Below are 27210 nucleotides of genomic sequence, written 5' to 3'. Positions count from 1 at the left end.
TTTTGCACCTCAACATTCTGGAGTTAAGTTTACCATCTCACTTCTAAGCAACAAATCACAACTGTCAGAATTTGTTATGAACAACGCTCCAAACAAATCCAACTGAACAACCAACTTCCCAAAAAACTGAACAATTGATATCAAGAAGTAGTCTTTTAATTTGGGTTAGATTTAATTCATTTACATGAAATACAGTCCTCTAATCTTCTACCTAACACTACTGATTACAGCTTAGACACCACTCAGACTCAAGCAAAACAAACAAACACACATGAACAAACATGACCTCTTTCAACTATCTGTCCTCCTTGACTGTTCTGCTCTGTAGCTCACCATTAAGCTATGAGGCTGGGAGCAGCTGGGCATGTGGTTTGCGTTGCAGAATGGGAAGGGTTCTAATTTTCAACTCTCACATTTCTCCTAACATTAACCTGTCTAGGGAGGAGGGCCTGGCAGGCTGAAGAAAAGTTTGACAACAGGTGTTCCACTTCTTTTACTCCAGCAGTTTACATTATGTATAGTCTAGTGCACATTCTAGCCTACTTCACTCCTGTCCAAAACTATCCAAAACAAAAGCACATGTAGCCTACTTAAAATAATATACAACCTCAGTCCCAATAGTTTTGGCACAGGAGTGAATTAGAATGTGCGCTAGACACAATGTAAACTACCCATTTTTATTTGGTATACAAACGACTTATCTGTTGACTAATGAGACTAATAATTTGAGTGGAAAAATGACAAAACCTTTGCTCCCCCTTGTGGGGTGACCGAGCTTAGATATCCAACACCATATTTTCAGTTCAAGCTTCATTTGTACAGTGTGAGCCATAGAAATAGAATGGATAGAGTGAGTGTCCCCATTCAAGTGAAATATGACATAATAGGTGGACTGGCGGCCATTGGGAGTGTACACATAGGAGCAAAGCAGGAAGTAAAAGCAGGAATTGTACCCATCAATTTGTGCTGTGATTTGTTGAATCAACTCAACATTACAAAAAAATACATTCCATTGTGTGAGCCACATTTTTTAGCATCATTTCAATAACCAATCTACATTACCATGGAAATGATTGCATCACAATTCCAGACAGCCATTGTGAGTCTACCCCATGAGTTTACCAGTAAAATTGCCAGGATTAGAGGTTCCAAGCCTGTTCTGTTGATTCTATTTCTATGGTATGAACATCCTATTCAGTTGAAGGTGTTATTGGCAGTAACAACATTTATTTAAGAATATCCATTCCCTACAACATCCAATCAGAGCACTAGTTTGGATAACTTGTCAGGAGTGCTGTGGAAGTACATTTACAAAAAAAATTCTGTCAAGATTCATGATGAACAAGGGTCAGTAGCTAATGAGGGATTACTGTACTGTTCGACAAGGCTGGAGACTCAAAACCCGAAAGTATTTGGTCAATCGAAGACAAATCATTTAACAGTTGTGGAATGCTCTAGAACTTGGCGTACTGGAGCATTGGACAGTTTACCAGAATGTTTATATATTCCGTTCCGATAGGGATCCCCCTTCCTGTCAGAAAGATACACAAAAACACCCAGAGCCAAAAATATCTGACAGTTTACTGATGCAAGTGAACCAATGTTGATAGCTACTCAGTTTGTTCGAGCTAACCAAATACTAAGAGTTTATGTCAGCTTGGATATTAATTTATACCCAAATAAGATGATTTTTCTTGACGCAACAATGCCATTTTGAAAATAAATAATACAATGTATACAAAGTTGTCAATTTATCCATTGTATTCAAGTATCGTAAGAGACAAACAAAATGCCATTTTAAGCATAATTATAGCAAACCTACTGATAAACTTTCCGAGTCTAATCTGTGCAATTTTCACACAGATCAGCCCTCAATCTTTTTTTGAGAGGAGTGGGATAATAAACTTCCCTGCAGTAGTAGATCCCCAAGGGACTTCAAATTGGCCTTACTCACTCCACGGTGCTCCTCACAAGACCGTTTCCATCCCTTTCAGAGCATTGTGCCTTCAGCAAAGTGGACGGCTCCCAGCATCGGATCTAAGAGGTAGGTAGCGAACTTTATTCACAGTCTATGCATGTGATATTCTGGCATCGGAACTAACCGATTATTACAATTATCTTGAGGAAATGTCCAACTTCGAACCATCTACTTTTGACGCCAAATAGGTGAATTTTGCTGGCAACTGGATGCTTTGTTCATTAATGCCTTTGATAACATTTTATACAACTATTAAGTTTTACCCTCAATATATGAATTGTTTGTTTACCTCCTTAAGTATCGTTAGGCATTATTTGAAAATACTGTAAATTCCAACTCGATGATTGCATTCAACTTACAAATATGTAATTTTGACTGCCCTCAAGACACAAAGCTGGCCAAGACAGTGAGCAGACAAACTATTTACAGAGAATGGTAATGAGGGTCATTAGTCTGTCTCCACCACTTCCCCTGCGTGTACAGTAATGGAGGCTCTTACCTAGACATATCAGCACCAACAGTAACGCTTCATTTTGTTCTCATCCCTTAATTTTCTGAATACAGAATAAGAATGGAGGTTAAGGTATCAGTGGAGGGAGTCCCACGTGTTGTCTGTGGAGTTACTGAGAAAACCACATGCCAGGAAGTAGTCATAGCTTTGGCTCAATCCCTTGGTGAGTACACATCTGGCGGCATTTACATTTTAGGGTCTCATTTCACTGTATACTTTACTTGATTTCTAATACAAATCAATCAATTCAGGTAATAAATTCATCCCCAATTATCTTCCTCTGCTTAGGTCGTCCTGGGCGCTACACACTTCAAGAGAAATTCAAAGAGTTTGAGCGGAATGTGACGCCTAATGAACGGCTTCTGGAGTCTCTTGAGAAGTACGGCCAGCAGGCCAGAGAGATCCAGCTCACCCTGTTGCACAATGGGCCATCCCTCTGGGAAGGGCCTAGCAGAGGGAAAGGCTGCAGATACGAGGCTGGCCCTCAGCTTAGGAGAGCAGATGCTGGGGGAAAAGTACAAAGGGTTAGCGGTGGGCTTAGTTTACACCGTCAAAGCCTACCTCCCTTATCGTGCCTGCGGCAACAAGCCGAACAGCTACCGGAAGAACCAAAAATGCCCAAAAGAAAGTCCCTGACCCTGATGGAGGAGGCTTGGGGATGGCTGGAGAGCATAGGAAGGGGCGCAGTGAACCAATCAGGCCGCGAAAAGGGTAGCAGGATGGACACTGTTAAAAGGGATGGTTGTTCCCTGAACGTTTCGGTCACTGTTGCCAAGGATCCCTCCACTCCTGGGGTTTTACAGAGCAAATTTAGAGAAAAGAGTGCTAAGTCCACTGAGCACCAGCAAATCTCCTGCTGCATGGGAAACCAGGGCAGGGACAGAGAGAAAAGTAACCTTTGCAATTCTGATGAAGGTAATGATATCCAACATGTTAAGAAACACCCAGAGGTTAGCATGGCAAAGATAAAAGCTGAGGGCCAGCAGAATCCAACCAGTGCACTTAAGATGGTTGATGAGAAAAGGAAGTTAAGAGCACTAGTTGCTATCCAACAGGCTAGTCTGAAAGAGCTGCAGGTCCAAATAACCTGCACGGATAGCAAAATTCATGAGCTGGAGGAGCAACGAAAGGCCAGGCAAGCTGACCAAGAGGCCCAGCAAAAAATAGTGGAGGAGGCAGAGCACCTGGAATTTTGGAAGAATGAGCTGAAGGCCGAAGAGGGATATGAGAAAGACTTGCAGGAACAGTTCCTGGAGATGAAGGTGAAAGCTGTGGAGTGTAAGGCCAAGTTGGAAGAGTACAAACGCAAAATGCAAGGTCTTGATTCTTCAAGGGACAGGAGAACTGTTCAAGAGGAGCAAGTGAATGTTCCAAGCCAAGATGCCACATCTCCTGCTACTGCAGGGTGGAAAAGGCTGAATGAGGCCCTGAATCAATCAAGATCTCTTACAGTCAGTGTGGTAAATACTGACAGGAAGTTTGCGCCCAGAGTGGACTCCAGTCATCCTCATGCTGTAGTTCTTCCAAACCAGATCAAGGAATTGCAGCCCTCAGGGCCAAGTCAGCTTAGGGACTGGTGGACATGCTGGTCTGAAGCTCAGAGTCCAAATCCAGAAACACAACCAAGGGTTGTGCATCTCTCTGAAATAATGATACATCTGGGCAGCACCAGAGTTTGAAAAGAGGTAGAGGAAAAACAGAAACCTATCTGTAAAAACCAAACACAATATAGAGTTAGTGTTCAGGGAAGACTGTGAAGCAACAAACATTAGGCACAGACATGAATACACAGAATAAAATACACACACGTACACGTGGATTTTGTACTGTAGATGTGTTCGAGGTGGAGTAGGGGCCTGAGGGCACACAGTGTGTTGTGAAATCTGTGAATGTATTGTAATGTTTTTTAAATTGTATAAACTGCCTTGGTTTTGCTGGACCCCAAGAGAAGTATCTGCTGCCATGGGGATCCATAATAAATACATGATTTGTTTGCGGTTTCACATTTCTGTACTGACTGTTCTGTTGCTGTAAAAATAAAAAGGCTAAATATTTGTCCTACCAAGAGTTGCTTAATATCTTTTAATCTTCAGTTTATTCCACTGTTCAGGCACCTTGGTTTGAAAAGGCGTAAGGACAGCATTTCCTTTTTACCGCACTGTCAAAAGAAAATGACATTTTCAAGCCTATACAAAGAAAACATTTTAAATAAGTATCTTACTGCCATTGAGTAAAATACATTCTACAAACTATTATATATTAAGAAATAAAGATTCAACTGCCTCGATTTTATTTTAAATAAAGACAAACGCCATATGTAATTTTCATAAAACTTTAATTCAATTGTTTCATTCAAGACCATTAACAAAAGTACATAGGAGACTCTGTGCAGTTCAGGAGGAAACCAGTGATCGCCAGTTTAAATTCATTTAGACTAACTCCCATATGTGCATTCAGGCACAACAGATCACCCACCAATGCCACTAAAGCGCAATAATAGATATCCTGATCCTTAAGATTAATTCTAATACTTTAACTTTTCCCCCTCTTTTACTTAAGTAAAATGTATTTTTGTTATATTGTGATGTTTTAATCTTTCACTAAGAAAAAAAGCACACATTACATACAGTATATTTCCACCCACAGGTATTTGGGATGCAGACCAGTATTATTTCTACTAGAAAAAAAGCCATCCCAAGATTGTTCTTAATATTTTGGCGGTTGGCTGGGGTCAGAGGATACATCTAATTTTTTTGTTTTCTTTGTAGTTTTTAGGCACCTTATTTTTACTTCATTTTATTCATTAGCAGATATTGAGATTCAATGGAACAAAAAAAGAAATGTGCAAAAAAAGAATACATTGTATAAAATAACTGCTGGATATAAGATGCCATTAGGAATTCTGCACCTGGGGAAATTGCTTATGGAGCGTGTGAATACTGAAAAGGTATATCGAAATGCTCCAGATTTGTCAAAGTAAATCCTAATCATAGTCACGTAAACATTCACATACATCACAACACCATGCTTTCACTCCAGCTCTTGGATAAAGTGTTTCAAAACTGCTCAAAAAACCGAGCAGAGAAATAGCCTCCGTGTTTTAGCCCACACACATGAAAAACGGGATCCTCCTTATGAAGGGAACTTTGCTTTATGCATTTTGTAGGAAAGCATAGCGGAAACCACTGGCAAATGAGAATCAATTAGTTTCCTTAAATGAGGGAGAACAAATGGAAGAAGCAGGTGAGCTCTAATACATGCCCACAATCACACATATCCACATACACAACAGGTTGCAGGTGCAGAATTCCAGACATTTAAGCAGATTCAGCAAAGATGAGGACAAGACAATGCCACACAACCAGCACTCTGATTTTAAGGGGAGCAGAAACCCTATAAAATAAATCCTCTGTAACCTCTACCATTTCTAAAACACCTTATGCACAACAATCACACACACTCAGAAACCTGCAATGTATACTGCAGTATGAAACCGTATCAAGTACATCATATGTGGGTGGCAGGGAACAAATGGAATGAGAGGGTTCCATTGCAGGTGATGGAACAGGGAGAGGTGTTACACATGCTTATTTCTGTGTGCCTGTCAAGAGTATGTATGTGTGTAAGAGCATGTTTCTGCAAGACAGCAAAATTCCCTTTCCATTGTTGTCCTCCATTCTGGGATTGCATTTCTAAATCTGGGCCCACCTATTCCAGATGGGGTGGGGTATATACTGTTCAGTCAATTACACCCGGTTGACGAGTCTTCCGCTCCACGTTGAAGCCCTAGGTACAAAACAAAGACCGGTCATTATAAGCAACACGCTTAACACACATTAAATATAAATCAAAACCTATTTTACAGCATTTTGCTACCAAATGTGTGTACCTTTGAGTTGTCAGGGCCACGGGGCTGTCTCACAATAACTAGGCGGGGGGCGCTAGAGTCATCCAGGGTGATGCTCTTGAGCCGGTTGACCAAACGATCGGGACGGGGTGTTGCCACTGGTTTAGGCCCTTCACTGTGGGGGTAGAAAAACAAGATGGCTTTAAACCAACAATATACCGTCTAGGTTTAGGATAACTGGGTCATAAATGAGACATGACTAGTAAATCTTGTGGCTAGAGGTTAAATTTAACTTATTTACAGTGCCTTCGGAAATTATTAAGACAACTTGACTTTTTACACACTTTATTCTAAAATTGATTAAGCTGTTTTTTCCCCTAAGTATACACCCAATAACCCATAATGACAAAACAGGTTTTTAGAAATGTTTACAAATTTATAAAAAATAAAAAACAGAAATATCTTATTTACATAAGTATTTGGACACTTTGCTATGAGACTCGAAATTGAGGTCAGGTGCATCCTGTTTCCATTGATCATCCTTGAGATGTTTCTACAACTTGATTGGAGACCACCTGTGGTAAATGTAATTGATTGGACATGATTTGGAAAGGCACACAGCAGTCTATATAAGCTCCCACAATTGGCAGTGCATGTCAGAGCAAAAACTAAGCCATGAGGTCGAAGGAATTATCCGTAGAGCTCCGAGACAGGATTGTGTCGAGGCACAGATCTGGGGAAGGGTACCAAAACATTTCTGCAACACTGAAGGTCCCCAATAACACAGTGCCCTCCATTATTCTTAAATGGAAGAAGTTAGGAACCACCAAGACTCTTCCTAGCAGGCTGCCAGGTCAAACTGAGCAATCGGGGGAGAAGGGCCTTGGTAAGGGGGTGACCAAGAACCCGACGGTCACTGACAAAGCTCTAGAGTTCCTCTGTGGAGATGGGAGCCTTCCAGAAGAACCAGCACTCCACCAATCAGCCCTTTATGGTAGTGGCCAGATGGAAGCCACTCCTCAGTAAAAGGCACATGACAGCACTCTTGGAGTTTGCCAGAAGGCACCAAGACTCTCAGAACATGAGAAACAAGATTCTCTGTTCTGATGAAACCAAGATTGAACTCTTTGGCCGGAATGCCAAGCGTCACGTCTGGAGGAAACCTGGCACCATCCCTACGGTGAAGCATGTAATGGCTGCATCATTCTGTGGGGATGTTTTTCAGCAGCAGGGAGTAGGACTAGTCAGGATCGAGGCAAAGATGGAGCAAAGCACAGAGATCCTTGATGAAAACCTGCTCAGGACCTCAGATTGGGGCGAAGGTTCACCTTCCAACAGAACAATGACCCTAAGCACACAGCCAAGACAACGCAGGAGAGGCTTCGGGACAAGTCTCTGAATGTCCTGGAGTGGCCCAGCCAGAACCCGATCGAACATCTCCGGAGAGACCTGAAAATAGCTATGCAGCAACACTCCCCATACAACCTGACAGAGCTTGAGAAGTTCTGCAGAGAATAATGTGAGAAACTCCCCAAATACAGGTTAGCCAAGCTTGTAACATCATACACAAGAAGATTCAAGGCTGTAATCTCTGCCAAACTTTGTCATTATCGGGTATTGTGTATAGATTGAGGGGGGGGTAAAACAATTTAATCAAAACATTTTAGCCCACTTCATGGTTACTTGTACACCCCCCCCCCTGCAGTCTTTACCTGACTCTGCGCACATTGCAGGCACTACATTTCCCTGTGCGTTGGTTGAGAATGACTGAGAACTCCACCTCATCCCCAGTCTGGAGCTCTAAGCCATCCTGCACCTCTTTGACATGGAAAAACAGCTTCTTACTCTCACCAACGTCATATGTGATGAAACCAAACTGGGGAGACAAGACATTACAGACTAAATAGGCATAGCACTCAACATGTGTAGCCACACCAAGAAAGTCCAATAACAACCTTATATACAACTGTATTTCTTCATGTTAGGTTTCCTTAGCAAACTTGAAAAATACATCTATAAAGTATTATTTTGAAAGGCAATTAAATCATGTCTGCCTGCACCCGTTTCAACAATCATGATGAGATACCTGGTCCTTGACGCACTCTACTAAGGCTTTGCGTTGGGGGACAACATTGCAGGCCATCTTCTGACCTGTCTGGGCCACTGTGCACAGCTGGAACTTCACCAGCTCTCCTTTCTGCAGACAGTCTGCCTTGTTTGTCATGCCCATGATGCCAAAGGGGTAATTCTGGCCCTTCGTGCCCTCTGAATGGTTAGAGGGACAAGGTGGGAGAAGAGGAATGGTAATTTTGGCCATTTGGTTATTGTAGAGTATGTGCAGGAGTAAAAATATTGAATTGATGGACATAACCCTCCACTGCCAGTGGTGACTCGCCTTCCTCCGAGTGCTCGATGAGCCCCTGGTACTCTGTCTGCGACGGGTCCACACTACGCAGAGGGCGCACCACCTTCCCCAGCATCACCGCCTCACCAACATCCTGCCCCACACTATTCACTGCAATAACAGCACACCATTAGCATAGACACTGATGACTAATATATAAATGCTTCACTATAGAGAGTGGACTGTAGCGCAAAATCAAACAAATGACTAGAGCATTGTCTTGCCTACCTGCTGCCATCTTCATAACCTTCTCAGCGCTGACTTTGTTTCCTTTGCCCTTGGACAGGGTGTATTCCACAGTGTCACCCAGCTCCAGGTTCTCCATGTCTCCACACAGCTCACTGGTACAGAGAGATACAGGCAGTATGAAAAACTTGGGACCTCCCCTTTCGGACACATCTAATGTGCCAACAACCAACATATTTTACACTGTAGCTTGCCTGTGTTGAATAGTTGTACCTGTAGTGAAAGAAGATCTCTTGATCGTGATTGGCCGTCTCAATGAACCCAAAGTTGTCTTTCAGGGTGGCGATGTATCCCAGCAGCCTTTTGGTGTTGACTGTGCGGTTGAGGATCTTAATGGTGACCGCGGTCTGCTGGCCCGTCCTCTTTACCTCATTGATGGAGAACTCCACCTTGAAGACAAGGTTGGATTTACACCAAATAGAAACAACCAACTGCAGGATGTATTTTTGGAGTTGTACTTTGCCATTTCAACAAAGAACATTTGAGCCAGTGTTGATTTGTTTTACTGGTTTAACTTGTAAACTGGTTTTCAGTACCTTGTCTCCTGCCTGTGGCTGGGCAGCTCCCTCCAGATCTTTGACATGGTACGACACAGTCAGCTTCACTCCACAGTCCTCATAAGAAATCACTCCCTCTTCTGCTTCCTACAGGAGGACACACCAGCAAATTGATTAGACTGGCAGTTCCAGTCAAAGGTTGGCAAATGCTCTTCTCTCCAGAACTCAGGCATTGAACTGTAGCACCTTGATGTAACTTGGAGGACCCTACTGTGGTTCTGAGCATTGGGAAATGTTAAAATACTTCCAGAGAGGAAAAGGCACCCTTCCTGGCATTTCTTTTATTACTGATCTGAACAGGCTGGATAGGTGAAAGTAAATGGGTAGGAAAAAAATAAAAAATAAAAAAAATAAAAATAAATCAATAATAATAATTCATCCAAGCCGGTGCAGATCAGTGATTAGTTCAGAGGAAGGGAGGAATGCATCTTTGATATAAGCTTTGGAGTATATCAGATGAACGGCAGTAGCAAGTCCTTAAAAAGCTAATTGTGCAGATGACTGGCACACATTCCAAAGCACACCTGTTAGTATTTGGTTAGCATTAGCCTTAACTGTTTGAAATGAAATCAACACCTTTGTACAAACAGTATTAAAAGTCCTATCTCCTTAGGAACTAGTAAAACCAATATCATGACTTCAAAAGTGAAGTGTTTTTACAGAGGAATTGATTTAAAGGTTAATTAGTGGACTGAAACCATGCCGTCAACTCTTGGGTGAGGAGCACATTTAGCAGGACATAGACCACACCACTAACCGTTTCTACTACTTTATCCTTGACAAATAAGATAAATACACACATTCAGACTACCTACTTGAGCGTACATGTCAACTATGCATGTCTGCCGAAATATGAAAAAGAGCAAGTAAAAAACAAAACATTGAATTGAAGGTAACTAGGGGAGCTTCTCGCAGTAGCCATGTAAAAACTCTGGCAAATAAATGTTATATCTAGCCAATTTGAGGAGACTTATCCAAAACTAGTGGTTAGTACTGTGCCTCAGTTTGTCAACCCTGTAGGAAAACAATTCAATAGAACAGGCGTAAATAAAGCATTGATCAGGGTGATGGCATCATGCAAAAACAGAACGCCTACCTTGTCTTTTTTCTAATGGAGAGAAGGAGCATGAGGGGGAAAGGGTGAAGGGAGAAAGCAAAGAGGAGAATTAAAACTAAAAAGAGGGGTCATCAAAAATCTGTGGTCTGAGAAATGTGTGAACACAATGGGAAGTGTGTGTTGTGTGTGTGTCTCGGAGCGCTTTTCAATTTCAATACTGATGAGACTAGGAGGCGAGGGAAATGTGGAAAGAAATGTAAAAGAAAACCAGGTAGGGAATAAAGACAAAACAAAAAAGGGACAAAAGTTGACAATGTTGCTGTGGGCTTTCTAGTGCTGCCCTGGGTGCTCTCGTACCTTCTCTTTGGCCTTGCTGGGGCTTGCGCTCTTGTTGTTGGTGATGGCTGCCGTGGCCTCCTTCTCCACCACGCCCACAAAGCGCTGCTCAGACTGGGTATGGAAGGACACTGTGCCTTTAGGCAGCTTCTTGATGCGCACCGCGTGGTTCCTCTGGGCAGACAGCATGTCCTGCACAGGAGAGTGGTGGGAGAAAACACCCCTTTCAATTAGTGATGGTGTTCGATAAAGCTCTCATTGAGATTGTCTGGATTATATTGTGGAGGTAGCCAGAGACCAAAATATATTTTAAACAATGTGCCTAGGACATTTGAATGGGGTTCAAAGGGTGAGAATTCTTAATATTTAAAACAATTGACTGCATGTTCATTCCTAAAGCAAGATTTCCCTACTAAAGTAACACCCTTGGAAGATCAGGGGTTGCATTAACGCAGAATTCGGTGTTTTTCACAACAAAAAAAGATAACCCATAGAAGAAATATCTTGCTGCGTTTTGTAAATACAGATCTAAAATGCTTCTTATTGTAATTTCTGCTCGACAGACTTAAGCGTAAATCATAGTCCACAGACACTAGGAAACTATAGTCCAGCATCCTATTGTGACAGATGCATGGCTCTAAGACCACCAGCCACGGGGACATAGAGCCCGAATGCGCAATTCCCCACAATTCCCAATCAACACGCCCTCTATTCATTAGAATGTGTCGACAGTTGCAGAGCTGCGTTGAGAATTCGAAAAGCATGAATGCCAACAGTCCAAAATTCTAAAAACACTGCTGTGCATACATGTACACTTTTGGTACTCTGACAGACCCTTCCGTTTGTGCTTCAGTTGCACTTCTCCACTTGGATGAGAATTCACAAACGAACATTAATTCAGAAGAGTTACTGATGTGTAGCTACTCTTCTCCTGTACTTTTCTCATTGTAGCCTACTTGTCTCTGGTAAAATGCAAGATTAACTTCAACCAAAACATAAGAAAGAATGTAGCCAGCTACATTTCCTATGATCAACAGACATGCATCGTAAAATTTATTTTTGAATAAAAGACTTAGCTTAGTAAGTTACGTTTACTTGTTGCTAGCCAAATAGCGCTGCACTCCTGCTGTCATCTGATGAAAATTAAACATTTTCTGCCAAATGTGTTGCACAAATTTTCTGTGAAGGAAAACTATAGTTGCAAGCCCCTGATCACTATTGAAGAGAAGAAAAAATCCACTACTTTCAATATAAAAACGAAGGTGAAATTACTTAAAATGCAGATATTGTGTATGGTCTCCATTTCGAAAATTTAGATTTCGGAACGCTAACACAACCCCTGAAGATGAACAGAAAGAGGGCAGGCGAGAGTAAAGGAATTAAAAGACAGCATTTTTATGTTGAAAAACGGACCATGGACCTTTTCCCTGGACTTACGGGCACAACGGTGAACTCGACTTCGTCAGAGATGTGCAGCTGGCTCTCCTCCAGGACCTCGCTAAAGTGAAAGAACATCCTGGCGTCCCGGTCCACACACTTGATGAAGCCAAAGCCATCGCGCATGGCAGCGATCACACCCTATAGGACAGAGAGGAGAGAGAGAGCCGTTACCACAGCAGAGATGCTGTCGACTCTTAACATTTAAAGGACAGTGAACTGCAGATACAATGCTGAAAAGTTCCAATCTTTCCCTTTCATTCAGGCCTGAAGGTTTCTGCTCATGCATTTTGTAAGATTTACACAACAGTATGGAATATGGACTAACATCAGAGAATTTAACTAGGTTGCCATATTCAATTAAAACCCCACAAACAAGCTTCCTCAAATGAACTAGAGGGCGTACCATGGATCTCCTCAGGGTCCTTACCATCTCACGGGACTCCTTGGTGAAGTGGAAGGTATCGGGCAGGATGTCGATATTAGTGGCCCGCTCCAGCTTGTCCCTACGGTCCGTGGAAATGTTGAACTGCACATGGTCGCCTTCCAGCAGGGTCACCTTGGACTTGGTGTCCTTTTCACCAAACAGGAGCTCCTTGTCTGTGTAACTGATCCTGGCAGAGATGCGGCCTGGTAGTGGATCATTCTGAAATGGGAAGGAACAATTTAAAAAGATTAATCATTTTCATCAAAATAATCTATATGATTCAGTAAAAAACAAAAACTCAGGTTACTTGTCAGCATAGAGGCATGGTTTAAGTTTCTGACCTGGTTCTTGGTTGGAACTTTAGGGATGACCTTGATAACAGTGCCTTCAAACTGCTCGATGCTGATGTCCTCAAATATGACTGTCCCCTGGGCAAGCAGCCTCACGTCAGTAGCCACCTCTTTCCCCTAAAGGAGAGAAAACAAGATGCTTTAGTTACTTCAATGTTGCTTTACCCCCTCTTATGATATTTTTTTTGCATCTTTACAGGCTTATGGCGTCAATATGTGTACAGAACATATACATGAGCAGGAATCATTTCTGTTGAATGGCTTTTCCTATTGAGACATATTGACTGCCATTAAACCTAAGACTGCTTTGATAAGTCCCCAACATCTTAAGAACAACTTGATTCCAATGATCCAATACTGGCCTCGTATTCTATACTTTTGCAACAGCTTGAGTTGGCTGGCCAGAGCGGTTCCATGTGATGCCACCTACGTTTCTCTCTTTGATGGTGAACTCCACGTCGTCGCCGGCCTGCAGGGCCTCCAGGTCGCCTTTGAACTCGCTGTAGTGGAAGAAGATCTCCTTCACCACATCAGCCCTCTCAATGAACCCAAAGGCCTCCTACCAGACACAACACAAAGGGTTATAGAACATAAATCAGGCACGTAGACTACACTAGCGGTTCTGGGGGGGGGGGGGGGGGGCAGTGTGACAACAATTTTGATCCCCCTTGTGTCCCCCCTAAATGTGGAGTATGAAATCATTTTGACAAATCATTTATGCTATCGTTCTTTTTTAAAAATCCGTTATTAGACAGTGGCAACGCGGAACACCAATTTAACCCACACATTTTCTAGAGGGACGGCTTTAGGCGGAACACAACAGGATCGTACCACATGCATCTGCAAGTTTTTTTCTATTCAGAAGTTGTAATAAATTCCGCACAAATATAGTTCTAGCACAAAGTAAATATAGAGGTGGGTAAAATTGTTAATATGTTGTATTTGTATTAAATGCATTACAGAAGTGTAACGTTAGATCAGCTTATCTTCTTATGGCTGCAATCCCGTTAACGGGATCGATATGACAACAGCCAGTGAAAGTGCAGGGCGCCAAATTCAAACCGAAATCTCATAATTAAAATTCCTCAAGCATACAAGTATTTCACACCATTTTAAAGATACACTTCTTGTTAATCCCACCACAGTGTCCGATTTCAAAAAGGCTTTACAGCAAAAGCACCACAAACGATTGTTAGGTCACCGCAAAATCACAAAAAAAACTGCCATTTTCCCAGCCAAAGACAGGAGTCACAAAAAGCACAAATAGAGATAAAATTAATCACTAACCTTTGATGATCTTCATCAGATGACACTCATAGGACTTCATGTTATACAATAGATATAGGTTTTGTTCAATAAAGTTCATATTTATATCCAAAAACCTCAGTTTACATTGGCGCCATGTTCAGAAATGCCTCTAAAATATCCGGATAAATTGCAGAGAGCCACATCAAATAACAGAAATACTCATCATAAACTTTGATGAAAGATACATGTTTGACATAGAATTAGAGATACACTTGTTCTTAATGCAACCACTGTGTCAGATTTTTAAAAAGCTTTACGGCAAAAGCACAATATTCAATAATCTGAGAACAGCGTTCAGCCACAAAAGGAAGCCATACAGTTACCCGCCAAATTGTGGAGTCAACAAAAGTCATAAATAGCATTATAAATCTTCCCTTACCTTTGCTGATCTTCGTCGGAATGCACTCCCAGGACTCCCACAAGAAATGTTCATTTTGTTCGGTAATGTCCATCATTTGTGTGCAAATAGCTACTTTTGTTAGCGTGTTTGGTAAACAAATCCAGTCACGAAGCGCGTTCACTAAAAGCAGATGAAATGTCAAAAAGTTCCGTAACAGTCAGTCAACATGTCAAACGATGTATTCAATCAATCTTTAGGATGTTTTTAACATAAATCTTCAATAATGTTCCAACCGGAAAATTCCATTGTCTTCAGAAGTGCGATTGAACAGAGCTCCCTCATGTGAACGCGCATGGTCAGCTCATGGCAGACCTTACTCATTCCCGTCTCCTTCGGCCCCACTTCACAGTAGAAGCATCAGACAAGGATCTACATACTGTTGACATCTAGTGGAAGCCGTAGGAAGTGCAAACTGACCCATATCCCACTGTGTATTCGATAGGCGATGAGTTGAAAAACTACAAACCTCAGATTTCCCACTTCCTGGTTGGATTTTTTTCTCAGGTTTTTGCCTGCCATATGAGTTCTGTTATACTCACAGACATCATTCAAACAATTTTAGAAACTTCAGAGTGTACTAATAATAATATGCATATATTAGCAACTGGGACTGAGGAGCAGGCAGTTTACTCTGGGCACCTTTTCATCCAAGCTACTCAATACTGCCCCTGCAGCCTTAAGAAGTTCTCAACCTAGCCGTTTGTTACTTTGTGGCAGTATGAAAAAGGATAAAATATATTATCAACAAACTCATGGTGCTGAGTGTTTTTATTTAAACCACACTCCGTAAATGCATTGCAACGTAAAACAGTTAGACATAAAGGGTAGTTACCTAGCAAGTCAGTTATTTTAAGTTAATTAATTAATAAGCGTGGTCCCCATTGCTTTTGCTCTTTAGTTTTCACCAAAATGAAGAGAAAGAAGGACATCATGTCCTTCTTCCAAAGAAAAGACAAGGCAGACAGTGAGACAGAGCCAGATGGTTCAGGTGTGGAGAGAGCAAGAGAGCAGAGAGCCTGCAGAGAGAGAACAGGAAGACTTGTCCATTGGAGAGTGAAGGCATAGTAGAGCAGGAAAGTGAGACAGATGGAGAGACTGAGGCTGAGGTAGAGGCTGAGTGTGAGACCAACAGAGGAGCCTCGTGCATCCACAAGCAGTGACCTATCAGGTTTGTGATGTTGAATAAATCTGTGGTTACTTGTAAGCAGTGCAATTAGTCAGTTTATATGGTGTATAGAAATGAGTCGGTTTGTGATTGAAATGAACTCTTATTTAACATGCTATTGGGCTTGTGATATAGATATCAGATGGATTTCAGAAGTTGCCTGATGGCAATGGTATATCTACAATTACCCAAATAGATACTTTTAATTATATATATTTGTCTTTGGCAGATATCAGCAAATCCCGGGAGGAACCACCGGTGCAGCCAATGATGAACATATACCCAAGAACTCTGATGGGGGACCGGAGGAGGAGCTTCAAGGCGGCCTGGTACTATATCCACCCCTGGCTTGAATATTCAAAAAAATATATATATAATCTTTTGTTACACCTGCAGGCATTTTCGCCCTCCCAAAGTCTCAGAGACTATTTGATTCACAATTGGGTTTTAACAATTGGAAATAGGCAACTTACAAAGAGGGGGGATTTGCAATTCATGCAAGGTCTGAGCAGCACAAACAAGCAATGATTACATGGAGAGACTATCAGAAAGCTGTAAAAAGTCATGCAACACTGGTAAATGCCCTAAACAAGAAACACAACAAACAGGTTCAAGAAAATCGGGACTATATTAAAACAATAGGAGAAGTACTACTACTTACAGCCACACAAAACATTGCACAAAGAGGACACGATGAGTCTGCAGAGTCAGATAATAAAGGGAACTTCATGGAAATCCTAGAAACAATAGCTAAGCATGACACAACTGTGAAAAAAAGGTTGACTTCCATTCATAATGCAAAATATACAAGCAAAGTGATTCAGAATGAGGTTCTGAGTTGTTTGGCAGACATGGTTCGAACAAAAATTATAGAAGAAGTGAAAGACAGTGAGGTCTTTAGCATAATTGCAGACGAAACAAAAGATTTAAAAAAAGGAGCAGATATCTCTAGTACTCAGGTACTATTTCAGAGGAGCTGTCCATGAGAGCGTTCCTCACTGACTCGGCTGATCGACTAGATGCAGCAGGGCTTACTGACAAAATCATACACATATTAGAAAGTCATGGTCTTGAATACAAAAACAACCTAGTAGGCCAAGCATATGACGGTGCTTCTGTTATGAGTGGCAAGCATTCAGGCATCCAGACACGCATTAAAGAACAAGCAAAGCATGCCTTAAACATCCACTGCAGTGCACACTTTCTAAACTTAGTTTTAGTGGATACAGTCAAAGCTGTCCCTGAGGTAGGACAGTTCTTCTCCTTACTAAAAAGACTTTACGTCTTCACATCTGGGTCATATGTGCATCAAAAATGGCTTAGCATACAAAAAGATATGTACCCAGGTGCACCTAGAGAGTTTCAGAGACTAAGTGACACTCGCTGGGCATGTCGATATATGGCTCTACATACTATTATGGATAGATTACCTGCCATTAAGCGAGTCCTGCAAGACATAGTCCAAGAACACAATGGTGACAGATCTGTTGAGGCACGAGGTCTGCTTGCACAGATAGATTTACAATTCATTGTGTGCCTTGTTACACTCCATAAAGTGTTTGGAGAAGCAAAATATATATCAGATATGCTACAGTCTTCATCACTTGACCTGTCAAAGGCTGTTGATTTAGTTGAAGCCTTAGTTCAAACTTTGAATGACTATAGGAATGAGTCATTTTTGATGACCTATGGAATGAAGTGTTGAACACAGCTGAGCAATGTGATACTGCAATACACCCCCCTGCAAAATGACCAGAAAAGCTAAGCTCTCAATTTAATGGAGACTGTACTCAGTACAGTGGGTCAGAGGTCAGATTCAGAACAAGAAAAATGCAGTTTTCGTACAACTCTTTTCTACCCTGTTTTAGATCATATGCTCAATGAGCTTAACAGAAGGTTCCCTAGCAAAAACTGTGACATAATGAATGGCATCCAAACTCTAAACCCTACAAGTGATGTGTTTCTCAAAGAGAAGTCCCTGTTTCCATTTGCTAGAATGTATGAATCAAATATTGAGGACTTGGGGCATGAACTACATCAGTTCAGAAGAATTTTAGAAAGGACAATACAGAGTGGCATGCAGAGACCCTCCAGTGTAGTAGAGCTGGCATTATTCATTGAGCCTTATAAAGAAGTTTTCTTTGAGCTCTTTAAACTGTGCAAGATAGCTGTTTCAATCCCTGTTAGTACTGCTTCTCGTGAACAGAGTTTTTCTGCACTAAATCTGGTGAAAATGTATCTCAGGTCCAAAATGTCAGATTAAGCAATTTAGGTGTATTAAGTATTGAGTCAAGGAGTGCAAAGGCCTTGAGTCTAGATTAATTTGCTGATCTTTTTGCAAAAAAAACACAAAAACCGGAGAATACAGTTGATGTGACCTGATACCGAATATGTAATGCAAATGAAAATTATAATGGAAATGCAAATAAATAGTCGAATGATTAAGAACATGGTCTTTTGCCTGCTAATGCCTGCAATGCAGTGAAGAAAACGATATGACAACAATAACGTCTAATGTAACTGGCCCCTCTAACAGTACAACTGGCCCCAGCTTGGCCCCCCCCAGTTGAAATGGTCTAGAACCGCCACTGGTAGACTAGCCAATGTCCAGCCAGGGATCCACAACAGTGTAGTGTGGCTTTACCTTGGTGGCACAGACAACCCCCTGGCACCTCATCTGTTTCTTCTTTACCAGGACAATGTTGTGTGCACTGACTGCACCGGTGCTGAAACACACATAAGATAGGCATGAGGAAAGGGCTAAGGTATTGTGCAATCAAACATTGTAAAAATTGTGAAACTCAAGATAATTTGTTTGGGAAACAATAAGACACTTAAAGAAAAACAATTTACTGCTTGTTGGTTTCCATGTAGAAGCTGACTTTGTCTCCCGTGTCCAGGTGCATGTTGCCCTCTATGTCGTCTGGGGTGTAGGTCAAGTAAAACACCTCCTGCGTGGGAAGGAATCCATACTTTACATTACATTGACTACCAGCCTTGACATGACAAGTTTTTCTTTAGGCCATTTGACAGTCTTACCCCATTTCTCTCGTAGCACACACTGCCAGTGGGCACCTGCCCTGGAGCAGACTTGCCATCCAGGTGAGTAGGAATCGCTGAGACGACCTAACGGACAGAAAGAATCACATGTGGAGGAGATGGTTAAGAATGGCATTTGGGTGAGTCAGACAATCACGATTACCTAACTACAATCATTGTAATTAATTAGATTGCATAAATTACAATAATCAGGTAAGTGAAAAGACAAACTGGTTGATTTTCAAAAGTATATCAAGAAAGCAAAGGGCTACGTACTGTAGATACTACTGCATGAGATGTGAAATGCCAAATTGAAGAGAAGGCTAATAGAAAAGACTTCAATGGATATCAAAATATTACATCCAATCAAGCTTATTCGATTGAATGACTTTCTGGATAAAGATATGCTATGTACAATTCTATATTTTCTATTTTGTTTAAACATCAAATCCCACCTCCACCCTTGAACACCACACAAATTGTATTTCGCGGAAAGTTAAGCCCATTGTAAATCTCCATGGAAACAGATGGTATTCCTAGTGTTTCAGACAAATGGAGATACCAACGATAACATAAATAATGGAAAGACAAATGTGGATTTAGAATCAGATTCAAATCCTTGGGGAGAAAGGTTTAGTATAAAGAATGCACGCATCTATGAAACTATAAATGAACAAAAATTAGTGAAAAGATTTACAATGAGCTTGAACATACACCCAACTGACAAACACCAACATTGAGGTGACACGGACAAGAACAGAACCAAAAGTAAAATGGTGTTCCTTAACTGGATGAATATAACCATGCAGCACAGTAAATGGAGAGGCGTGCGAGTCTGGCCCCACCTGGCCCGAGATGCGCTCCTCTGGTAGCACCTCTGGTTTGATCTTAAGCAGCTTCACTGCTATGGGCTTGCCAGTACGCCTGTCTGATGACACTTCAAACTCCACATCATCTGGAGAGGCAGAGAGAGGAAGAGAGAGATGTAAGAAAAATGGGTTTTGAGAAAATGTGTGCTCCACACCAAATACTGGCCGGACATTCATGGAGTTCCATCGACTTAAAGGCTACCCACAGTATCTTGTGAAGAGACTGAGGCAGAAATCAATTGTCACCACTCAGCTCCCAGGATATCTTAGGGGGATTTTTTTGTTTGTTGACCAGATAAACATTAAGGGGCAGTTTCCCAAACACAGATTAAGCATAGTCCTTAAAAACAAACTCAAAAGGAGAATTTCATTTAAATGCTTTAGTCCAGGATTAGGCTTAATCTGTGTCTGGGGAAACCACCCCTAAAAGGTTGTGTTGTTTAATAGAAGGCTGGTGGATGAGACTAGACTACTGAATGACTAGAAGAAGCCCCGGCCTCTCACCTCCTATCTTGAGCTCCTGCAGGTTGCCGTTGTACTGGGAGCAGTGAAAGAAGAGGCGTGCCTGCCGCTCCGAGCACTGGATGAACCCATAGGAGGTGAGCAGCTTCTCCACCACGCCAGTCTCCCTGATGCCCACTGCCGTGCCGTTGGCAAACGCAGTGTGCCCATTGTGGAGCATGCCAGGGTCAAAACTCATCTAAACAGAACAAGAACGGAGAATGTTACTCATTGAACAAATCAAAAGGTCAGTCAAAACACAGCTCTTTTAAGATTGAGAGCAGATGTGAGTTTATGAGTGGGATTGTGTAAATGTATGATAGAACAATTAATTGACAAATTAAAATCCCACACACACAGAATGGACCTATTTTACCCAAACATGCATTTAGTGAACACACATCTACAAAGACCAATCCCTACCCAAAATGTGCTTCCCGATAGGTGGTTGAACCAAAGTTTGGAGAGACTAACCCAAAGAGCTTTCTGGTGTTACCTGACACTTTCATGCTCTTGTGAATTCCAGGGGGAGCACATTTGGCCAACCCCAGATTGGTCTGAATCGACATGAAAAGTATTCCCTATAGGTTTGGGCAGTATACTGTATATACCCTATACCGCAGTTTTGGAAAAAGCTACGGGATGGTTTTCAATACTGGTTCAACTTTTTTACATTTTTAAATAAAACATTTGAATATTTGTAGTTACTTTTAAGTAAATACCTGCAGTCCACTTGTGAAATACGGTAGGAGATAAAAGAACATTGCGTTCTTCATTTCACCGGTCACATTATGTAGTTTACGGTAGTTCCCAGTCACGAGGGGTTTGTTTACAAGCCCACAATGAGAAACCAGCGCCTATAGTCACTCACTGTCGTGCAGCATGCGCCAGTTGATCCAATTACATATTGAAATTCACAACTAAATGTTTACCAGCTAGATATCTTATAAACTTGTCTAAAATGTGCTAAATGCTCTGCAGATGTGCATTTGGTTTGCTAATGTAGTAACTTTAGCTATCTAGCTAAGCGGTTAGCTTCTTCGAAAACCAAAAGTCTTGCTAGCTAATATTCGTTTTGTGCCTTCAACAAACTGTTTAGCATTTGAGTTACTTGTATAATTTAGGTCAGAAACTGTACAAAATGTTCGCAATGCTCTCGTTAGCATTCTCTATGGGGATTCTTTAGTACTTGTAACCAGAATGCTAACATAATGCTAAGTGGCATTTGATTTATTTATTTTTTGCTCCTTGCGGTAACACCATATATGCCGGGATGGCACAGGCATGGTATGAAGGTATGGAAAGCTGGATACCATCCAACCCTAATTCATTACAAATAAAGGCCACACGGTAGTCATTTCTAGTTGGCTCAAGAGAAGCATGCACTTCTATTCACTCCATTTTTTACAATCACTATCGCAACCGAATCCACAAGCACCCCTAAATTGACAAAGTTAGGAACATTATACGTGCAAAATCAGTTGGTTATAGAAACGATTGCCTTCTTCCATTGACTTGCACATTAACTCAAGATGAACTGGGATGCTACAATATGACTTAAAAGCACAGTCAGAATCAGTCATCAAGAGCCACTGCAAAACAATCAAACCGTGCGGTTAGCAAACGTCACCAAAGGAGACCACAGGAGCAGACAGGGCAGTCCATCACTGTGGGTGCAACCGATGCGATGCCCACACAACATGCCCACTTACTGATCTCCGATACAGGGGTGTCCGCTTGTGTTTTTTGTGGGAAACCGAGAACGAGCGGGGGATAGCCACCACAGAGGTGGCAGAGGCAGTATCACGTGCCAAAGGGGGTTCAGAGTGCACTCTCTCCATATCTGACAGTGGGGTCAGGACTGGGTCACACTGGTTGGATGGGGGAGGGGAGTCAAAAGATTTTTGGAATTCAGAGATACTTGGAGCTGTGGTTTTAACCATGAGCTCAGATTTCATTCCATTACACCTCAATGTTCTAGTTCTAAGTTATTTTCTTAAGTTTCTTTAACTGTAAAAGTGAGAGGCAAGTAAAAACACTAATCGCCACTGACCCTGAGAATCATAATTCCATAAGAGAAACCCATAAGAAATGTAGTAATTAGCAGAGACCTAGCATCCCCATCACAAACTAAAAGAATACAAAAACACTTGCCATTCAGCATATTTGAAAGAATGGACAGATGGAACAAAAGGTAGAGGAAGGAGGTCATGTAACATTTTAATTGCTGAAGTGGAATGAAACTCATGAAATGCTATATCATTATTATTGCCTGAAATAAAGTTCAACTGTCCGGTTAATCTCACCTTTTAAAGTTAATATTCTGCCCAAATAATGTTGTTGACTCGTCCTATACTCGTATGTGGCGAAAAAAACCACATCCTCAAAATGTGTATCTCAAACAAACAGTTTTTAAAAATGCTTGCCATTTCCTCAGAACGTCATTATTTTATTACTGCTGCTCTTTAATTATTTGTTATCTATTCTTTACTTAGCCAACAATGCAGTTAAGAAAAAAGGTGTTATGGGTTGTAAGTAAGCAATTCACTGTATAAGGTCTACACCTGTATTCAGCGCATGTGACAAATAAAATGTGATTTTATTTGTTGGCTCATTGGCTGAGCTGGCTAATCAGCTGTCTACTTGCATTCATTTTTCCCCCCTGACTGGTTAGACAGAAGCGCATCTACACAGTAAGTTAATAGTTGGTTACATGAACAGTTCCAGAGCAGCCTCGTCACCTTAGGGGGCTTTCACACCAAATGGGTTTGGCGTAGTCTTTCCCCAAACTTTGGTGCGCTTACCCGTTCAGTTCGTTTGGCCTGGTGTGAACACCATCCACACTTGGGGGCGCAAAAAACAACGCACTGTGGTACCCTCAAAAAGCAATGACAATTGGGACACAAAAGTGATGCTTCATGATAATCATAGATGGACTTAACGGAAGCATTTTGTCCAGTAAACAAAGGACTTGCATGGACATGTGGTTTTGTTCAAGAACTAAATTAACAAAATTTCAAAACAACCGGACCAAAATGAAAAACAAAAATACAATGTAACAAATAATCGAACTGATTCTAACTACAGCTCAAAAATGTTTTAGCAAAGCAACATCCTTCCTAGCAAAGCATCAATGCTAACAGAGTTGAACTTACTAGTAGTTCGTGGTCCGTCCTCAATGTTTTCATTTGCTGTTTTGATACCTAAGATTTCAGATTAAGCAACCTTGTTTCCACGCAGTTCCAAATCAACTCGTCTTACAAACGAACCTCTCTCGGTTATAAATTTGCTTAATTTCAGTCTAGTATTACTTGAGGAAGAATGACAAACAGATTTTGTCCCAAGTCTCGTCAAATGTCTTCTGTACTGTCTTCACTACACAGAAGTTACTGATCAAACAGTTTGTTTATATTGTCTACATAAGATGGCAATTACAACACTAACCATATCCCACACCTTTAATCTGAGGGGACATGGGGCATGGCACAAAGCATTTACAGCCTCATTTACATAAATTGTGGTGGGTAAAACAGAATTTGAAACAAACCCAAATTCCCAGTAACCTTTAGACCACCCTGTACTTGCTACACTGCACCTGAGCAAAAGCTAGTCTCTGAGTTCAGAGGAATGGAAAGGTTAAGCCAGTCAGAGCAGAGAGGCAGGGCAAGGTGGGTGAATGGGTGTTCGATGGGGGGGAGAAGACGGCGGGAGGAAGTGGTGGGGATGATGGAACTTACGGATCGGCCGTACGGTGACAGGCTGAGTCCGACGGGGGAGGTGCTGCTCAGGTCAGCGCTAACGAACGCGGCAGGCGGCGACGCGGGCAAGGTAAACTCGACAAAGCCTTTCCAGGGGCTGCCCATATTTTTCCATAAACTTGAGTCAAACTCCACCCCTTTGTTGTACTTTATTACTGGTTTGCTTGAACACCTTGATTTTTCTAGTTATTTTTCCTCTTTTTTTTAACCACCCAGTGGATGTCTGCAAGGGTGAAAAGGGGAAAGGGACAAAAAAGAAAATGGAGGCAAAAAAGGTCAGCCAGTGAGCAAAGTGTCAATCATGGGAAAGGGTCTGTGGGTGTGAGGAGACAAAGGAACATAAGGCTAGATGGGACCAGGTAGAGGGGTAGGATAAAGAGGCAGAGGAAAGCCTGCTAAAAACAACTTCCATAATGAAGTACGCCTATGGCTATAAAACTGCTTCACAACTGCGCTAAATCTCTCTGCGAGAGCAATTAATCTGGCTTGTTACCAATTGACCCAAAGCAAGTTACAAAATAATACCATCTTCGTTAAAATTGTAGCACATGTGCAAGAGCAGCATTTTGTTTAGTCAAGAAGGATTTCTGGGACATTTAGTGGATTATTTGTTTTCATAGTCAAATAAATATCTACATTGCTGCCCTATGACAGCCCAGCAGGGAACCAGAGTAGAAATTGGGAGCGTGTTTTCCCCTTCTTAGATTTAACATCTATATCAAATGTAATTCGATGCACTATTACAGCCTCATGCAGGGTAAAGGATATTTTTCAGTTTGTGCAAATTTCTTTGGAGATGGACAAGATGGCTGGGCATATAGAGGATGCATTTACAGACCTCGGACACATTCAAACTTGCGCCATAAAAAAATAAATGATAGAATTTTTCAAAACCCTACTTAGCAATAGAAATTCACCTGCCCCAACAACATTTATGGAATAAGTGTGTAAAAAAAAGTAAAAAAAATAATTAAAGACTTACCGTGATTTGGCGTCTTAAAAGGTGTGGTCTTGAACGTTAACGACTGTGCAGATGTTGCAGATCTTCTCTTCAAACACACACACACACACACACACACACACACACGTATGTTGCAGGTTTCTGGCACAAGTCCTGCATACGAGTTGCATATATAAAAAATAAAAATAAAAAAGGAGGCAAACGCAGGTGCAATTACACTGCTTGAAATCAACTAAATGAACAGAGCACAAGGAGATAGAGAGACAGCTAAAGGGATGAGAAGGAAAAAAACTAGCAGACAGCAGCCCTCTAAGCACCCCGGGGTGAGTCGGTGGTGCGGTGAGGTGAGGAGGGCTGGGAGCAGCGTTGGGACGTGTGCTTTGTCAAAGCTGTTGAGTAGGCACAAACTTCTGGTCTCAGATCAGTTATGTTCTCGGGTTTGCAATTTTGGCAAAGGATTGTTTCTCTTGGGCAGCTGTGTATCTTGTCTTTGGTTGTTTCTTCGTTTTGTTTGCTTCTATTTTCCTTTGAAGTGAGCCTTTCCTTTTATTGAGTTGTTGCGACTTTATTCATTTTGGGATGTTTCTCTTGAATTTGTTTCTTCGTTGTGATCTGAACTTGAAGAAGCAGTTGCGGATAGTACAAAAAAAAATCAGTTCCGTTTCACTTCATACTGTTGAGAAAAAGAAATACACTATTAGTTGAAAATAGATCAATGTAGCCTACATATTTCCTACTGATGTGAATAAACTAGAAAAACTGGGTGAAGCCTGAAACGCAAAATTCTTGCTTGAGAAAATGGTCTTTGTTTAATTTTTTTTACCATTTAAAAAATTGTACACGTCACAATAATTGTTACCCAGAAATTATTTGATATATAAAAACAGCTACATTGGACCTTTAATGTTTTTATCGTCACATGAGAAAGTTAAAGCCGCCTGTGGACTAGTGCTCTGGGTCATTTCCTTTTCATGTGAATTAAACTCCAGATTCTTTGCACCCAGGCTAACAGGCCTAAAGATAGACCATCTTCAGCTGCCTGACTACGTGCAAGTCCTGTGGATAAACAAGTCCCTGTGCATATCTTTGATCATATTGATATTTAGGGCACAGTTTCTGACCAGGGAAGTGTGTGTAATCATATGAACTACGTCATAATCCAGTCTCAGACACTGATCCTAACATTCAAGCAAACTGTATACACAGTAACAGGAAGCAGGGACACACCAAGTTTGGCTTTTGGGACAACCCCCTTGGCTGGGCATTGCTGGCATTATTGACCTCAATGCAATTGGCTGAACAGGGTCACGTGAAAACTAATCTGACATGGCAGTGTCGCAATGTGTGCCATCCCACCTGGTTTCCAGAGTTTTCAAAAATAATGTTGTGAAAGGGGTCAAATTTCATTCCAAAGAGTGGATAGGTCTTTATAGGTCCTACTTGGCAATCAGGCTAGAGTTGTTTATTGACAGCAGCACTCAGTTGAACCTCTTTGAAGTCAAAGTTTCAGTGAAATTATGCAATCTATGGCTTAAGGCGTTCGCACGCTTACCAGCCGAAACTCTTCGGAAGAGTTTGTGCAAACATAATTTTTGTTCGTTTTGAACTTTAGTAAGAGTTCTCAGCTGTTCAGACACACACACACACAAAAAGTCCTCAAGGCAAGCAGGTAGCCAAAGTCTACGCCTCTTCGTTGGTGATTGGTCGACAGTAGGGATTTTTCCATTAAGTCTTGACATTCAACAAGAGTACTTGTTTTCTTGCACATTTTATCATTGAGAAATACAAATCTGAAGCAAACGGGTGCCTTTCGTTTATCTACATAAAATTATAAACTGGGTGGTTCGAGCCCTGAATGCTGATTGGCTGACAGCTGTGGTACATCAGACCGTATCCCATGCTTATGGAAGAAAAATAAAACAATTCACTGCTCTCATTACATTCACAACCAGTTTATAATAGCAATAAGGCACCTCAGTGGTTTGTGGTATTGGGCCAAAATAACAAGGCTAAAGGCTGTATCCAGGCACACCGCGTTGCGTCGTGAACCTCTTAAGGA

General features: G+C 41.5%; 2 protein-coding genes across 9 annotated transcripts in view; one reads left to right on the top strand and one right to left on the bottom strand.

The window, feature by feature from the left end:
- Positions 1–2482: 2482 nt before the first annotated feature.
- On the top strand, positions 2483–4369 carry rassf11 (Ras association domain family member 11). Its single transcript, XM_055931810.1, has 2 exons — positions 2483–2652; positions 2778–4369. The coding sequence occupies exons 1-2, from the start codon at positions 2550–2552 to the stop codon at positions 4166–4168; spliced, it is 1494 nt and encodes a 497-aa protein (XP_055787785.1). The 5' UTR covers positions 2483–2549; the 3' UTR covers positions 4169–4369.
- A 438-nt stretch (positions 4370–4807) lies between these two features.
- Positions 4808–27210, bottom strand: part of LOC129860905 (cold shock domain-containing protein E1-like) — a 34164-nt gene continuing 11761 nt past the window's right edge. The window contains exons 2-21 of one of the 8 annotated variants that reach the window (XM_055931808.1): positions 25173–25824; positions 24170–24413; positions 20436–20631; positions 19851–20017; positions 19063–19149; positions 18877–18995; positions 18668–18749; positions 13581–13709; positions 13142–13267; positions 12780–13019; positions 12374–12514; positions 10958–11128; positions 9523–9630; positions 9200–9375; positions 8969–9081; positions 8732–8851; positions 8423–8601; positions 8049–8212; positions 6379–6511; positions 4808–6275 (exon numbers count right to left, since the gene is read on the bottom strand). In XM_055931808.1, coding sequence (XP_055787783.1) covers positions 6228–6275; positions 6379–6511; positions 8049–8212; positions 8423–8601; positions 8732–8851; positions 8969–9081; positions 9200–9375; positions 9523–9630; positions 10958–11128; positions 12374–12514; positions 12780–13019; positions 13142–13267; positions 13581–13709; positions 18668–18749; positions 18877–18995; positions 19063–19149; positions 19851–20017; positions 20436–20631; positions 24170–24295 — 2625 coding nt within the window. In that variant the 5' untranslated portion in view covers positions 24296–24413; positions 25173–25824 and the 3' untranslated portion in view covers positions 4808–6227. Of the gene's footprint in view, positions 6276–6378; positions 6512–6807; positions 6912–8048; positions 8213–8422; positions 8602–8731; positions 8852–8968; positions 9082–9199; positions 9376–9522; positions 9631–10957; positions 11129–12373; positions 12515–12779; positions 13020–13141; positions 13268–13580; positions 13710–18667; positions 18750–18876; positions 18996–19062; positions 19150–19850; positions 20018–20435; positions 20632–24169; positions 24414–25172; positions 25825–27210 lie in introns of those variants that run through there. The other 7 variants (XM_055931809.1, XM_055931803.1, XM_055931802.1 and 4 more) reach the window with 7 other exon arrangements.

This window comes from Salvelinus fontinalis, chromosome 8 (genome assembly GCF_029448725.1).
Source record: "Salvelinus fontinalis isolate EN_2023a chromosome 8, ASM2944872v1, whole genome shotgun sequence".
In the NCBI taxonomy this organism is placed as follows: domain Eukaryota; kingdom Metazoa; phylum Chordata; class Actinopteri; order Salmoniformes; family Salmonidae; genus Salvelinus; species Salvelinus fontinalis.
Note: the sequence above shows the minus strand (reverse complement) of the source record. Positions and strands in the feature narration are given on the sequence as shown.

What these genes read in the sequence shown, in the direction of transcription:
- rassf11 (XM_055931810.1), top strand. Translation starts at nt 2,550, where the DNA reads ATGGAGGTTAAGGTATCAGTGGAGGGAGTCCCACGTGTTGTCTGTGGA. An exon ending in AGCTTTGGCTCAATCCCTTG is followed by an intron (nt 2,653 to 2,777) that starts GTGAGTACACAT and finishes TCCTCTGCTTAG; the next exon opens with GTCGTCCTGGGCGCTACACA.